We start from the raw sequence: 16,531 nt of genomic DNA on the forward strand, positions 1-16,531 counted from the left end.
TCAATGAGTCAAGGGCAAATGGGCTGATTCCATCACATAATTCAACAGTCGCTCTCAAATTTGTAGAAGACTGAGTGAGAAAAGCACCTAGCCTGAAGCACCTCTGCTCTGAATTTTCCTTGCTGTTGAACATTTATGTCAGAGCTTGAAGCAATTTCCAGAACTAGCTCTATTTGCACACCACACACACCACTAAAATCTGCATATGTGACTTTTCAGACAAAACACTGAGAACTCCAAATTATAAATAAGCAACAAAAAAAAATTCAGTGGGCTACACATTCAAGATACAACTCGTTACACACTGACAGCCCTGAGGCATCAAGTTCTTGTGGATAAAAACACCCGAGGCAGGTCAGCACTCCATCAGCTCAGCCACTCTGCAAGGGTTACCCAGCTTATGCCTTAGGAGCATCACAGAGCCAAGGAGCTCACAGAAGGTTTTGTTGCTAACACTGTGGTTTGCAGGGAACACCTTGAAACTACATTTGACCACAATTACCCTATGCCCAGCCCTGGAAAGAACACAGCTAGTTTATGACCTGGGATGGGAAGCAGAAAGAAAATTATGTTCTCTGTTTTTCCTTAGCAAACTGTGATGACTCCAGCTCCCTGCTTTCGTGCCAGTGGTATTCTGAACTATCCCCAACCAGACGGGGTACAGCCACGTTCACAGCTCCATGGCAGTAACCAAATAGGTCACTTATGCTACAGGTGAGCAAAGATAAATGCAAGATGGATGTCTGGAGAGCAGGATTTGGAATGGGAGAAGCTACACTCAGGAAGTCTGGACAGTGTTTCCACTCTGCCACAGCCTCCTTTCAAGTGCAAGTCACTTCACAGCCTAACCCAAGTACCCACTTACCTCTCCTCCTCCCTGGATTTCCATGAGCTGTTGGCACCCAGCACTTCTGAAACTCAGACCCTTGAAATCAGGTGAGGCACAGAAAGGTCATGTGTCTGCACAGCACCGCTTGCACCACCCATCAAAGCTTTAAGGCTATAAAGTAATTTCCAGTACACAGATCAATATATAAATATATCTCTTTTTCCATTTGTAACTAAAGTCTAGGAAAAGCTTTGCAACATCTGACATTTGCAAGAGACCAAATTACATCTGTTAACGAAACTTTCTATGGTGTTTTCATCAGGATAAAGGATTAAAAAAGCAGCCTCTAGGCATTGTGTATGTTCTTAATGTATCTGTGCTTCTAAACTATCTTTAATTAATGAAATATCCTAAAATTACTTATTAATAAGGATCTGTGGGCTTTGTAAACTCCAGACATTTTGCATGAATTAAAGAACAATATAATGAAGTTTTAATGAATACAAAGTCACAGTTAATGTAAAATTTATATATAGCATGCCAGAGGGGAAAGGAATTTAAAAGCACTTTTAATCATAGGTTATTGGCAGCTGGATAGCTCATTTTTATACTTTTCTAATGGGTGCTTGGTATTTATATTATCACATTTATCATGCCATATTGTCTGACTCGGTACAGTCCAGAAAGTCCAATGGAGACCAGCTCATTTCAAGCCTCTTTTGCTAAGGAGGCATTTCTGCATCCTGCAGTGAACGTGGAGCTGGTGTCCACAAGGACTGTGTTCTTTTGATCCAGTCAGAGCAACTGAGAGGGGCTACTCCTCAGCTGCATTTATAGGCAGTTTCACTCTTCCTATATTATTAGCAGCAATATTTGACATATTTTGCAACAGCCTTCAGCTTACTGGAGCTAGCGAGCTGAGATCTAATACAGGGTGGAAGAAATATACAGTAAACTTTTACTGGCTGCAGCTAAACATGAGCATCTAAGTCTTTGCCCTAAGTAATGAGTACGCCTTTCAGTGCACAGCAACACCAACATATCGCAACCTACAACTTACTGTACTGACACAAGGCACATTTTCAGCATGTTTTCTTCACTCCTGTTCACCTGTGACCTTCTCAATGAGCCAACCATGCACACGTAACTAGCAGCAATGTTCTACTTGTCCTGGGAGCTGCACAAGAAAACAGGGTAAAACTTTCAGAATACAGTAATTTTGTAGTTGGGTAGACTTGGATCGAAACCATTAAAATCAGTAAAAATTATTCCATGACATCCAATCAAAAGGAAAATGAAAATAAGACAATAACTGAAAGTCGAAACAGATGTACTATAATATATATAAAGAATCAATTTCTTTTAATTAACTCTATCAATGCTGAATGAATTCAACACAACTGTAAGTACGTCCATGATTTTAATGCATTAAATACTTCACCCACAAAATTCAAATAGTGCAGGAGATACTGAATGCCAAAGGTTTGGTACAACTACTGCAACAGTATTTTATGAAAAAACAATGGTTTAGTGCTTCCATTTTACTGTTTTAGTGTGCTCATTACAGTATTTTTCCCTTTATAAACTGGAAGGATATAGAGCTAGAAAACATTTCAGTCTTCCACTTTCAACATGACATTTAGTAAAAAAAGTTACAAAAACCATCAGCTTTTAATAACCGAACACACTGGAATCCTTCAGCTAACACAACACAGGATCATTGCGTTACAGCCCATAAAGAACTTCAGAACAAGGAAGCAAAATGCTGCCTTCAACTGCATTGATGTTGATCCAGAGCAATGACAGTTATTTCCATGGAAATAACCTGGAGTTACACCAGGAATAAGGAGGAGGTGATTACTCCCTCACCTTCTGAACCCCCAGAAGTCTATCAACTAAAAAGCTTAAAACAATAGGAAGGTTATATCACAAAATGAAGCAGCAATTACCTTCCAGGGTACCGTGAGATATTTCAAGACTGAAATTATTCTGAGTCAAGTCAAATGGGTTTAGTGCATTATGATTTGGCTTTTAAAAAAACATTTAAATGCACACCTCATACAGAACACTTTCATGTTTCACAGTCAAGTAGTTAAAAATTACTGTATATTCCTTACAGGTGATTGAAACACATGGATTGAAATGTTGCTAAAAACCAGTTTAAAAAAAAAGAAAGTGAACATCTTAATGAAAGAAATACTCTACTTGCAACTGTAACTTATGCTATTGGTGCTCCTGATTGATGGGCTCCTGATGTAAGTGTAACCAGAAGAGATGCACTCATACATATAAAAATCAAAAACAGGAAGGTTCCTCCTTCCAGGTTGGAAAAAACTCCAAGATATATGGCATATTTAACCAATAAAAGGGAGCTAAGCTTTACCCAAGCCTTTCATAATGCACTTGAAACATTTTTTCTTTTAAAAGAACCACTGGTATTAAATAGAGCTTTTTCTTTACATACAGTATTGGTATATACAAAACAAACACAGAACAAAGACAGATGAAAAAAAAACCAAGAAGTGACTTCAGAAGTTCTGAAGCTCAGGAATATTTTGATACAGGTCCAAAGTCTCTGGGTTTGAGAAAGCTCCCCGCTGCTCAACTTCTTTCCCTGCAATTATTTGCTTCACAGCTACTTCCACTTTCTTCCCATTTATTGTATACTGAAAAACAAAACCCAGCAATGATAAAATTACACTTTTCATGTAGTGGCTTAATGGAAATATTCATTAAACCCCCCACCAACCCCAGAACTCAGTCAAAATTTAGTACAATTATCTTCCCTTCTCTGTTATGCTTGAGGTACCAGAATCTTTCTTCTAGAATTCCCTTGAAATTGGAAGTGGAATTCAAAGAAGAGTTTATATGTGATTTTAGTTTATACTCCTATTTGGTAATACCGTGAGAACCTGATTGTGCTCCAACTTAAAACAATAAAATCAGATCAGAATCATGGTAAACAAAATATTAAGTGTTTTATGTGTAATTCTACCCTCCTGAACCACCTTAATCAACCACTCTTCCTCTTCAATGATTAGCAACCTAATTTTCACAAGTGCTCAGAAACCAGAACACCTCAGTGGCCTGCCAGAGAACAGCCCCCCCTTAAAAAAAAAGTCAGATGGACTGTTCAGCAAACCAAATTTGTTTACTTTAATCAGTAAACATCTTGTGGATGATGACCAGAATGCTTATCTGGTCAGGACGGAACTATAAAGATTTGCACTAAGAGCTCGTAGTATGTTTTTTAACACCTGGATATCTCATTAAAAACCGTGCTCTGTGTTACTGAAGTCCTTCAGCACAGCCATACTATTTCTACCAGTATACAGTGTCAGTACATAGTCAGGATTAGATTGTATTTTCAGATGAGGATTCAAATGCATTTCTAAAAGTAGCAGAAAATAGAAAGAGGTTTCCCTTTCAAACAAAACTTTCAAAGAAAATGGGAAACAGTTTTGATCACTTTAACACTGGCATATTTACCTGAAAGGTAATTACAATTCACTCAATTGTAAATTCAGTCAAAGTGTGAACTAATTAATAATCTAAGCAGGCTTCCCTGAGGGGCAGCCCATCTCAAACACCTCACTTCCATCAACTTCATGATGTACATTCAGGTGATTTACACGGTTTACAAGTTCAACACTTCACACAGAAGCTAAGTTGCAGCCCAGAAAACCTAGACTTCACTATCAAACAGGTGCAGGGGATTTTACAATCATGCAAAGGCAACATTTTGAGCCAAGTGTTATTTGCCAGCAGTGGTCTGAAACAGAAGTAAGTCAACAGATCAGAATCAAATCACTGTGTGCACCGTAGAGGTCAGCAGTCCTGAACCCTGGACCACTTTCACATAGAAACCTACGCTGGCAGTAAACGGGTATCAGAATATCAAGCAATTGGTCTGAAGTCTCAAGCCTTTTCTCTAGACACATTCAAGTCTATGTGCAAATGGACTCAAGACAACCATGCTCTGCATCCCCCATTCTGCTGCTCATAGAGCTGTTGAGGAGACTTTCTTGAAGAGCAGAGGGGACTACAGGAAACAGGCATTCCAACTAAAGAGCTCCTACAGCAAGGAAGAGCACAGCAGGGTAACGCAGCTCCAGAAGACTGAGCATGCAGAACCTTCAGCTATACAAATTTCTTCCCCCCACCTCTTTCATAAGCATAAAGATTTTATTTTGGTTACTGCTCTACAGTTAAGGCAGTGATAGAGCTACATTTAAGTGGCTAAACAGATGTAAAAGTGAAGTGGTTTGCAAATTTCTTTTATGAATTTGCTCAGTGCTCTCAGCTTTCAGAAGAATGTTACTCGAAACAGGAAAACAAAAACAAAATAACCTTATGGGTAGCCAGAAAAGCTAAAGTTAAATTATCTTTTTAATATTTTCCTTTAAAAGGTTTAAGTATATACCACTGAGAAAACACAACACGTTTATAAACTGAGAATGGGCATTTTTAGGTATTGTTAAAAACCAAAAACATGCTTAGCTGGAAGGAGATGAAATGATGTTGCTAGGCAACATAGACAAACTATTTATAAAGCTCGAATACACTTTTGAGATGCTAAAATTTCCACGCATGTGGGTTTGAGGAGCAATGACAACTGCTCCTTAATTACTATTCAAGGTGACAAAGAAAAAAAAAGGTAGGCAGCATTTTTCATGACATACCGGAATGCCTTTGGTTTCTAGAATGAGGCTTGGAACATGCCGGGCAGAAAGCGCTATACGTATTGCATCTCGAATTCTTTTCGCCAGATCCTTGCTGAACGTATGGTTTAATGCCATCTTCAGGAAAAGTATCACCCTCTCCTCCCCATCTTTGTTGTACTGAGGGACACAGAGGCTATCGGAAACCTCCTCAAAGGCTTCAACTGAAAATACAGGAAGAGTCCTTATGAGCACTTGCATTTGCATATTATTCTGGGTGTGCATTTTTTGTGGTGGTACCAAAAGAAATATCACCTCCCCTAGAGCTGCTAAGGCAAGACAGACACCATGGCTAGGTTATTCTACAATGAGCTTCCCCTCTGGGTGCTCTGAAGTTTTAACTCCTGCTCAGGTGAAAATCCAAGTTTAATGACCATATGTATTTAGGCCCAGGACAAAAAAATTTTGCTATAACTTCTGGGACAGATAACAAGCTTTTACACTACATCATTTTCTTTGGCTTTCCTCACAATTCCCATTGCTGCATAGACAGAAAACTAATATGCCTGATCACACAAGAACAAGGAGAGGCAACAGGTCCTTAAGTCTCAGATTAGCACCTTTGCAGGCACAGTATCACCTCCTTTCAAAAGGATAGACCTTCTTTGAAATACAAAGCACAAGCTCAGGAACTTCTCCTAATTATTAGGAAAGATACAATAAAACCAGTGTCAAGAGCTTGCCTTGGGGGGAAAAAAGGAAAAGCCTCAGAAATTAGGTATTCTCTCAAATCTGCATGATATAATTAGTCTGTAAGGCTTTATTATAGCAAAGCAACATGTTACAGAGAATACATCTCAACTAGTCATCTCCAGCCCTACAGATACTTCAGGAAAGCAAGCAATTTCCAGTCTACAAAACCAAATTTTACCATTAATTCTAATATGCTCTGTACTGTCTTTCACTTGAAAAAGAGCAAGTCTTTTACTACTTAATCCTTCCAAACCCTTTATAACACGTACATTTCAGATTTAAGGCAACAATGTTATAGCTGAAAGGTGGAAAGTTAGTTTCATACCTATGTTGTAGATTTCAGAGCTTCCAAATCTTACTCCATTCGGATTTAATGTACCATCACTGAAAACCACACACAAAACAAAGAAGCATTAAAATGTGGTTAGAGTTTGATGAAAAGAGAAAAATCGACACAATTAACCAAGTCTCACCACACTTCATGCAGTCAATATGCAGCCACATTAGAGAGAATTTTAAAAGAATTTGATTCATAAAGGCAATTTTGCTCATTAGAATCAAGTGGTACAGAGAACCTCAACATTATCCATTCACCTTTCCCAGTCTCTCCCCTTTCCAGCCGGCTACAAATACACACCCATACCACTGACGACCAAACAGACCAGGAATCTTTGTAGTACTACGTCATATTGCAATTGTGTGTCGTTACTTTCCATTACTTATAGCTGGAACTTGTGTTTCATATATAGCAGCCTCACACCATATGTCTGTTGAGTAGGTCTGTTTGTGACAATGCCAGACACAGCTTCAAAGCAGTCACTCAACTTTGATTTGAATAGCAGCTTTCAAATGCAAGCAGAAAATTTAGCCACAGTTGTGATCTTGAAGGTCTAAGATCACTAACACAAGTGCAACTTAATACCTGACCTTAGTTTTGCTGTAAAGCAAGTCAATGGCGAAGCCAAGACCAGAAGATAAGTTCCCTGATTCACCACCTTGCATGTGCTGCACTCTCAATTCGAAGTCTCCTACAGATTATCATTATAAATCATGGAACACAAACCCAAGTTCAATACTGCCTTGTGTTCACATATACAAAAGTAGGGTAGAATTTTGATATGGGCTCTCTTCCCTCTAATCCAGCTGCTCTGATTAACTTAAGGGTTGAAATCCACAATGCTGGATTTCACAAAACAAATATAAAGCTAACAAGCATGACAAAATCATGTACATTATGCTCTAAGGTGACGCTTACAAATTTTAATACTTGTTTACTCAGAACACTTTCACCAAAATACTATACCTGCGACCCAGCATGACAATTCCTCCTGTCTTCGGATTAATTTTGCAGTAATCACCATGGGCCCAAACACCTATCCGAGAATGACAGAGGTTAAGTAGCTGATTCCTTATTCATCCAGTCACAGCAGACATTTGTGGAACTCAACTCACATTAGCTTAGTAAAACGCATACAAAAATACAACATACCAGATATACTTTAAGAACTAACCACAGCAAATGTTAGCAGTACTTAACTACGCAAACAATCCACACTGCATTTACTACAAAGAGCTAGCACACACTAGAGTAGCTCATGTTAGGATCAAACTCTAGGTTATCTCCTGATTGCTTGTTTGCACCACCACACAGCATCCTTTAACAGACTAATAGCTGCTCTGAACACCACATTGAGGAAACTGGAAGAATATTCCACAAAGGTAACAATATTTCCACCAGCCTTTCTTGATCCGCTTTTATGATGTACAATTCTGTGCAAGAAGCTTTCTGGGCTTGCACAATAGGTCTTAATTCCCTGGGGAGCTTATGTGCTTAATGTTCTTGATTTGTGTTAATTTAAAATCAGATTTGACTTTTCAGAGCTGGAATATTCTGTTATTTTTAAGATTGACACTGCTACAGCTGCCTGCCATAAACAGAAATACAAGCCAATTCTACTGAATTTTTTCTAAAGAAAAAACAAACCTCAATTATTTGCACATAAGACCATTTTCTATCTCAACTGTTACAACCTTAAGTCCATTTATAAGGAAAGACAGAAAAGGGGTCTCAGACAGTACCTCTGGACCACAGTGATTTCAGTCTAACAACTGTCACACAGATTATTTATTTTTGCTTACATGCCAACTGCACCCTCCACATTCCCTCAATTTTCCTATATGATTATCTCCTGCTGCACGTCCTGACTTCTCTTGTGAACCCACAGCATATTGCTGCTATTTATAAAAAAGTTTGTCTCAAAAAGGAGGATTTTGAGGTCCTGCTCCTATAAAAGCCCCTGTCCAGTAGGCAGCAGGGAGTTCAGCATTGCTGTGCCACATAAGCAAAAGCTCTGGATGGGCAGAGTCCTCCACGTTTATTAGGACGAAAGCCTCTGGCCCACAGTACCTGTTCCTCTACTCTTACCACCACTGGAAGACTGTATGAATGCAGAATATGCATGTCTGAGCCAGCATATACTTAAACCTCATGCTAATGAGGTAGCAGGTCAGCACTTATCCCTTAGGATTCACTCCTCTGGCTAGGCAGGAGCAGTCTGGCAGAGGTGCAGTAGCACTCATTAATGGAGGACTGCTCCCTGACCTACTCAGCACTTCCATTTCACACTCATTGCAAGCAGTCTATGCCTACGCTACAGATTATCAGGCTGTTACAGTCATATCTGCCTAATGAAAGCAGGAGCAAAATGTGATTGAAGCTTTCCGGAGATTCTTATTAAATTGATTTGATCCATATTCAAAACAAAGCACTGGAAAACAGAGTGAGATATTATGAAACACGCTGTGGAGTTCTCACCCTGGAAATCTAGATTCAAAGCTGCACCTGCCTATCACTGGGCAAGAATAAACCTGTACCTTCTTAAGAGCAGCAGTACAATCTATATCCTTGGTCAATTTGAGCTCTTCATTACATACCTGGGAATTTTGAGAAATAAGCTTTCCTGTATTTGCTTCCATTCTCATCGTTCCAGAAGTGTGTAGGCTGACAGGGAATAGGCTTGGTACAAACCAGCTCTCCACTCTCACCCCAAACTGGTTTACCTGTTTACAAAGAAAGAGGTATTTTCTGCATTCCCCTTCTGTAAACAACGAAGTGCCAAAGCAAAGAGCATTTACAGTTACTACTTGCATGCCAGATGCTGATGTAGGTATGAAACAAGCTGTGACTGGTGGTCTTAACTGCTTGTGTTCAACTCCTAAGCTCATCCCTATCTTAACCTCTAACCTCAGGAGAGTTACACCACAGTGCAGAAGCCAGTCTGGCACCCACAGCAACACAGCTAATTCGTACACACACCAGAGGCCAGAATTGGGCCTTGATGGGCTTTAGCACAGTAATGGAAAAGGAGGGCCTTTTTACACATTAATTATCTTTACAAGGTCTGTATGATCCAGATCAGGTGGATCCTGATCCAGGTTTTGTGAAACATGTTTCCAAAGCAAAAGCTCCCATTCAACAGCTGACTGTTTATCCACCTGACTAATGAAACTGAAGATCACATAACTGCTGTATTTCATAAGTGTGCATAATATTTCAGATAATAGTTACCCTCATCATTCCATGCTTCTACTGCCATTCCAAGATTCCTGGCCTGAATTTCTCCTTTGTAAACTGGAATTGTAACATTCTGACCCATGAAACATGAAATGATATCTGTCCCACCTACAATAAAAGAATTTCATTTAGAATACACAATATTTTTTGGAAAAAGCAAAACTGATAACTACATAAGAATTCTAGAACAGCAAACTGCCACCTTTGCCAAATGCTTCTGATCCACATTAAGCACCACAGAATAGAATGTATTATCTAGGATGTTATATGACTTATTAAAAGAAGGTTTCTTTTCTTATGTTATATCTTTTTATATACATAAGCCCTTCGTGAAGAAATATTCCTTAAAGCATGACTTTTCTTCTTCCAACAGCTTCTTTGCATCTCATTTAAGGAAATTTCCATTTATGTAAGAGTAAGAAAATAAACAGTTTACAGACTTAGATTTTCAGGATCACTTGGAAATGTTTTCTTGGTTTTTTTTCATTAATTTCGAGTAACCAAACTACTCCACTCATTTACTTAGCTTTTATATCTTGTTCTCATTAGCATGGGGAGGATGGGGAAGGAGGGGGAGAGAGGACCCACACCTATAGGATGAATAGTTATCTTAATAACAATAGATACTGTCAAAGTGCTTACTTAACTGGAATATTTATAGTCTTTCTAGGACTTGAAGGAAGTAGAATTAAGACACAAATCAATCATAATAGCTTTACTCAAAAATAGCCTTCTGCATTTGAGACTTAATTTCTATAGTAGCAAGTTCAAGATTCAGCACTACTCTTGCTAAGACCAGAGTCAGAGCTGAGTTCAGTAGGAGAACAGTCAAGAATTTAAAAAAAACCCTAAACTGAGCTTAAAAACCCTTTGAAAATGTCAGTCTCTGTTACAAAGCAGAATGAGGAGTTCTGTGGTGGACCTTAGTGAATTGAATCTGCCTCAGCTAGCACTCCTCACAACAAACTGCACAGTATGTGGCCTTGATATTTCTCTAATTATATAATTTACAAAAAAAATCTGTCTGCAGTGTCAATTACTTGGCACAAAAGAATTGAAATGGGAACATGGAAAAACCTCTCCAAGAGGTATTTTCTGCTAAAGTCAGCTATTTGCAGAACAGTACGTTCTGTAGGTTAATAGACTCTTTTGTTGATCTCACCCTGCTACCCCTAAGGACAGCCAGCCAAAATAAATGATCCTGCTTAAAAAAAGTCAAACCCAAAACATCCACCATGTCAGAAACACTCTTCCTAAAAACCTTTGAGTGTACGAGCTTCATTATGGCACACTGAGTTATGCAGAAAATCTCTGCACTAAAAAGACAATTAATTTCAGTTTAACTACAACCAAGCCTGAATGATCCAAGGCTTAAGCAAACATACAGCAGCAAACAAGGGAAAAGGAAACGCACAGGCAATAAACAGAATTAGGAAGAGACATGCAGCATAAAGGCATCACCTGAAATGGATCCCAGGAGGACACTGCTTTTTATGTGTTTGTAGACATACTCATAGCTTTGGGATTTGAGCGGTGATCCTGTAGACAGTATAGTGTGGAGCGTTTGGAGATTGTGTGTTTCACCTTAAAAAGTAGGAAATCAACAAATCAGATCAACAAAATAAGTTAAGGCTGAATTTTTACAAGAGTTTGTAACTATTTGTCACTACAATCCAGAATAATTACATAAAGGACTTTGTGACAAGATACAGGGCCAGAACCTGGAGAGGAAAGGAAGGAGGGACGATAGAAGGAATTCAACAGCTTTTGAAGCTTACATGGTTTTAAATTTTTCTCTTCTAGCACAGCCAGCCACTTCGCACCCGTTCCAAGGATGGTGATCCTAGAGGGAAAAAAGTTTACATGTTTTGCATATTTAAATATGCTAAGATTCTAAAAACTTGCAATTCCCACCGCAGTAAGCAGAGGCTGTTACAAGAGTACATTGATCAGTCAAGCAATGCAGTCTCTTAAAGCTTCCTAAGCACAAGGCACATCCTTTTAAGCAATCGAAGTTAGTCACATCACATGTCACTCCTGCAGCTTTGGAACTTTTAATTCTATCTTTAAGTATTAAGCAAAGCTCTCCCACCTCGTGGAAAACATTCACTTTCATTTACACAAATTCACCACTGCAGAACACTCCAAAGACATCACAAAATGCAGCAGCGTTTGCTTCATTAATGGGCCATAATTGCCACTAAGATGTTTTAACACAAAACTGCTGCCTTGTTACACTCTTACATATAAAATTTTAGCCCTTTCAGGGCACGGTTTAACAAATACTTCACTCTGAGGACTGCAGCCAGTGATCATCTTGGATACCTGTTCCGTTCCCACTGTTGAGAGCCTGAGCTGCAGGTGCCTAACTGAACATGGAATTTGACCCAGCTAACTGAACAGTTGAATTCTGTCCTTGCAAAAAGTGCATTTAGAGCTCTCCAATACAAAAAATTACAACTTGAAATGATGGCTGTACCCTTTCCCTACCTACTCTATCGATGGAAGTGCTAGTTTAATGTTTCTGCCGACTTTCAGGAAATCCTCTTCCCTGCCTTCTGCTAATTCATTTTATATTACAGCAATAAACTCACTCAAGAAAATGCACAGAGATGGACAAGGATAAGGAATACAGTCTGAGAGCACAGAACACGGGCAATACAGACATCAGTAGAACTTAAAATAAGATCCTGCTATCTTTGCTTTTACTCCAAAGGCAAGGCAGAAGGTAGAATAGCTCTTGAGATAATAATACAGTTTCTGAAATGGAAAAAAGGCTATTTCACCACTATCAAAAGGAGATGTCTTCCTTTGCCATTTAGGTGGATGACAGTTACTGAGAGGCTGCTGTGCATCAGGTAGGGCCAGGCTACTTGCACAAACACATCACTGCATAAAGCAATTTATCAGGCACATGGGAACAGCACCACAAGAGCCCACAGAAGTGCACCCCTCCCCAGTTACGTACCAGTCACATGAACTATTTTTATTCTTGTGTAATAACTTTCTTTACCTCCATGCTTCAAATTATTGCTTATTTCACAGTTTGAATATGCAATGCTTCTCTTTGACACTTCCTCTACAGCACAGGTAGAGCCCAGTCTATGATTTTCTTCCAAATGCTATGTAATTGGTAGATGGTAACTAAATACAGTTCACTTCAACAGATCTTTAACTGATGTCCACTTCAGTAATTCTTATCGTGCAGTATGAGATATCTTGATGATACTACAAGAATAGGCTATCTGAAGGAAAGCATGGTACATCTCCAGAGAAGTAAGGTAGTCTTAACATGTTGAAGCCTTTTTTTTAAATATGTAACATATGATTGAGTTGGGAACAGACTGCATTATGAAGTACCACACAGATGGCCACCGCTTTTAGCACCAGATTACAAAAGTGAGACATGCAGACACATTTCAGTTATCTTCACTTACTTTTGGCATGTAGAAACAATGCTTAAAAATAAGCTGTGTTATTTCTCGATTCTAAATTTTTCCCTGTTCTATTGGGGTCTTTTTTTGGGGAGTAGGGGGTGTCTTAAGTTTGTGGTTTTGTTTTGTGTGGTGTTTTTTTTTTTTTACTGGAAGCATTCTGACTAGGCATGAACCTTCAATTATAATAGCCAGAGACAAAATGTCAGTCTTTAAATATTACATGTCACAAAAGACAGAGTGAAGTTTAAATTATTAATTATCAAGAATCAGAAAGTGAGTATTTTGGCATTCACTTTCCACCACAAATGAATTAATTTTAATTGTAAATTAAAACCGACAGTCATCATTTTACCGGTAATATCATTCAGATCTACTCCTTATGTCCAGTTGGCAAAATAGGAAAACTACCAAAAAAATAATGAAAGTTTAGCCAGTGTACGAAGCTAAATACCACCACGGGATTTTAGAGCTGCTTATGCAACACCTGCCATTTCTGTAGGCTTCGAGAGAGGGCACTGTGAGCATTTTTAGGCACAAAGAACTGTGTAAAACAATTAACCAACAGCTTGACAGGGAGAATTAGGCATTCTAGATTAAAAAGCAAAATATGAAAATATAAGCAACCCTGCTGTGCCTTTCCAGTCAATTTATGTCTTTAAGTCAAAGTGCTATATTGAGCCTTATGTTGAGCTGCTTGAAATAAAGGATTCTTATGTTCCAAGTTTTGAGTGTGCTGAGAAATTACTCTTCAGATTGCTCCCAATTACTGCCTTTTGAAAAGGCTGCTCTTGAAAACTATTGAACCAAAATTCTTTGTTTGCCTGGAATCCAAATACTTGACTCAAATTTGAAACAATCAGCTCTTTGTCTCTTCTGCTCTCACAAAGACTGTTTTAGTACAAAACTTTAAAAAGCAGTTCCACTCAAGGCTAAGCCAAAAGATAAACTATTTCATGCTCCATACTAGTTTCTGATCAAGGGAATGACACTTTTAATGAGGTTGCTTGTATGCAGTCATCGTAATAGGAGCAAAGACCATTATCCTTCCATTTAATCTTGTTTACATACCCTAATCTGTCAGTCAAGTCCCAGAGCACATTAGGCGACGGAATTAGAGGAGATCCATCATACAGGACCACTGAAGCTCCTGTAGCAAGTGCAGTCACTAACCAATTCCACATCATCCAGCCAGTCTGGAAAAAAGAAATATCTACATTAGTTTCTATCTGTACCAGCTAGCGGTTCGCTTTCCTGGCAGCTCTGTCACAGGACCAGGAGCATTGCTTGCTGTCATATGCTGGTAGGGGAGCTACAGGCAACTAGAGAATGATGGACAAGCGTAGCTTCTGGCAGAATCATCTGGACCAAAGCATGCTCCCTGCCCTTATGCAAGAGGTGCCATCTTCCCCTCCACTTCCCTTGCTGAAGTTCTCCTGCTTTAAGAAACTGTTAAACCAACACCTGAGTTCAGGCCCATCTCTGCTGACTATGTCTAATTGTATTATTTAGGAATCAGAAAATAAGGCTGGAGCACTGTTTATCTTCCCACCTGTCCCAAGACTGAATCAGCTACATATTCCTGACGGATGTTCATCTAAATTATCCTTACAAATACCTACTGAGATGGGGATTCCATACCTCTCTATACACATATGTTTAAAGTTCGAGTCAAGAGACACGACAACTTTGGGACAAGGTAATTATAATGATTCCTCCATGGAGATATTACAAACTGACTAGAAGTGTTAATGGTCAGAAAAGAACTCATGAGGAAAGACATCAGCCTTCTCAAACTGTTACTGTAACAGAAGACTTTGGAATAATTTTTCTTACTACAGCATTAGAAAAAATCCACCACATAACCGAACTCTTCATAGATCGGTTTTATTCCCCTTCCTTTACTAAACTTAGAGCTGCACAGATTCTTTCCTCCCCAACAAAAAAGACCTAACAGAAATTCTAATCTTCAGTATGGTGAAGCCTTGCATGATGCAGGAAGGTAGAGACTTTTGCAGGTGATATTGATGAGGCAGTTAGATCAATAAACCTAAGAGTGTAAAAATCAATCCATTTTCCTCACTAATTAGATCAGAAACATTTAACATGGATTTGACCTTTCATCAGAAAGGTCCTTGTTGCATTTTGTTATTCCTCCTGTTTTTCTTTTAAACTCAGTTAAGACAATCCCTTGCAGAACAAGAATTAAAAATACATAAAAATGTACTTGCAGATTTGTAGGAAAAGCTCTTCCATCTTTATAAGAAAAATATATTAAAATGTTTTTAAAATGCCTTAATAAGCCACACTTGCCGTTGTATAGTACATAATAATGTCATTGCTGGTCATGTTGCCATGAAGAATGTGTTCCTTCAGATGCTGTATTAGTGTACCCTGAAAAAACACAGTGAAAGAAAAACACAAGTTTACATAAATGAAAAGCAAACCTCTGACAGCACATTAAGACTTCGGAAAAAAAAAATAACATTGTCAATCCTTTGCAGGATGTACTCCAGGATTGCAGGCAAGTATTTCCTTTTAACCACAGGTGAAGTAAATCCCAGGGCCTATCTACAGCAGCAGCAATTGCATTCTCCATTTTCTCACCTAACTTTTCAGCCTCTCTTATTAGACCTCGGCAATTCCCACTGCACATCACTTATAAACCATGGAATAAATAACTTCCTTCACTTCCAACTCTGCCCAGCCATCAGAGTTGCAGAGTACTCCATGCAGGCTATAATTTTAACAGCGTGCTTTTACCAGTCAGATTTTCTAAGATAAGCCCTTTGACAGAGTTTCATTTTCAGTATATCTAGGCAACCAGGAGGAATGAAGGACCTAGAGCTGCTATGAACTGCATCAGCTGCTATACATAAACACTATTTATCCAAACTATCTATTAACATCTTCAAGACAAGGGACCTAACTATACTCATCTCTTGTAAACACTGAAGTGACTTGCAATGTGAAAAATCTCACTGCTCAAAGCATCAATATTAACAATAACATAGTCAAATACATTACTTCCTTGTCTCTTTTGTTGGAAAGGCCACTGAATTACCTTTCTGATCACCATTAAAGCATAACTTGTTCGGATAAATAAGTTTACAAACTACTTCACTAAGTCACTTCACTGCAATGACAAATTAACATGGTTGATTTTAAAATAAAGATGTTTTTTGCAAGAGCCTCATAAGCATGAAACAAGATTTATGCTGCAACAAAAGAAATTACAGATAACAATTTGAAATTAAAAAGGAGGTCAAAACTAGCACAC

The 16,531-nt window shown here is 38.6% G+C and overlaps 1 protein-coding gene across 2 annotated transcripts in view; it reads right to left on the bottom strand.

Annotated features, from left to right (window-relative positions):
• Nucleotides 1–3,357: 3,357 nt before the first annotated feature.
• Nucleotides 3,358–16,531, bottom strand: part of AACS (acetoacetyl-CoA synthetase) — a 41,679-nt gene continuing 28,505 nt past the window's right edge. The window contains exons 9-18 of one of the 2 annotated variants that reach the window (XM_086623446.1): nt 15,565–15,645; nt 14,323–14,447; nt 11,596–11,660; nt 11,279–11,401; nt 9,812–9,925; nt 9,178–9,303; nt 7,547–7,616; nt 6,569–6,627; nt 5,512–5,714; nt 3,358–3,495 (exon numbers count right to left, since the gene is read on the bottom strand). In XM_086623446.1, coding sequence (XP_086479572.1) covers nt 3,358–3,495; nt 5,512–5,714; nt 6,569–6,627; nt 7,547–7,616; nt 9,178–9,303; nt 9,812–9,925; nt 11,279–11,401; nt 11,596–11,660; nt 14,323–14,447; nt 15,565–15,645 — 1,104 coding nt within the window. The remainder of the gene's footprint in view (nt 3,496–5,511; nt 5,715–6,568; nt 6,628–7,546; nt 7,617–9,177; nt 9,304–9,811; nt 9,926–11,278; nt 11,402–11,595; nt 11,661–14,322; nt 14,448–15,564; nt 15,646–16,531) is intronic. The other variant, XM_086623447.1, reaches the window with a different exon arrangement.

This window comes from Tauraco erythrolophus, chromosome 19, assembly GCF_009769465.1.
Source record: "Tauraco erythrolophus isolate bTauEry1 chromosome 19, bTauEry1.pri, whole genome shotgun sequence".
In the NCBI taxonomy this organism is placed as follows: domain Eukaryota; kingdom Metazoa; phylum Chordata; class Aves; order Musophagiformes; family Musophagidae; genus Tauraco; species Tauraco erythrolophus.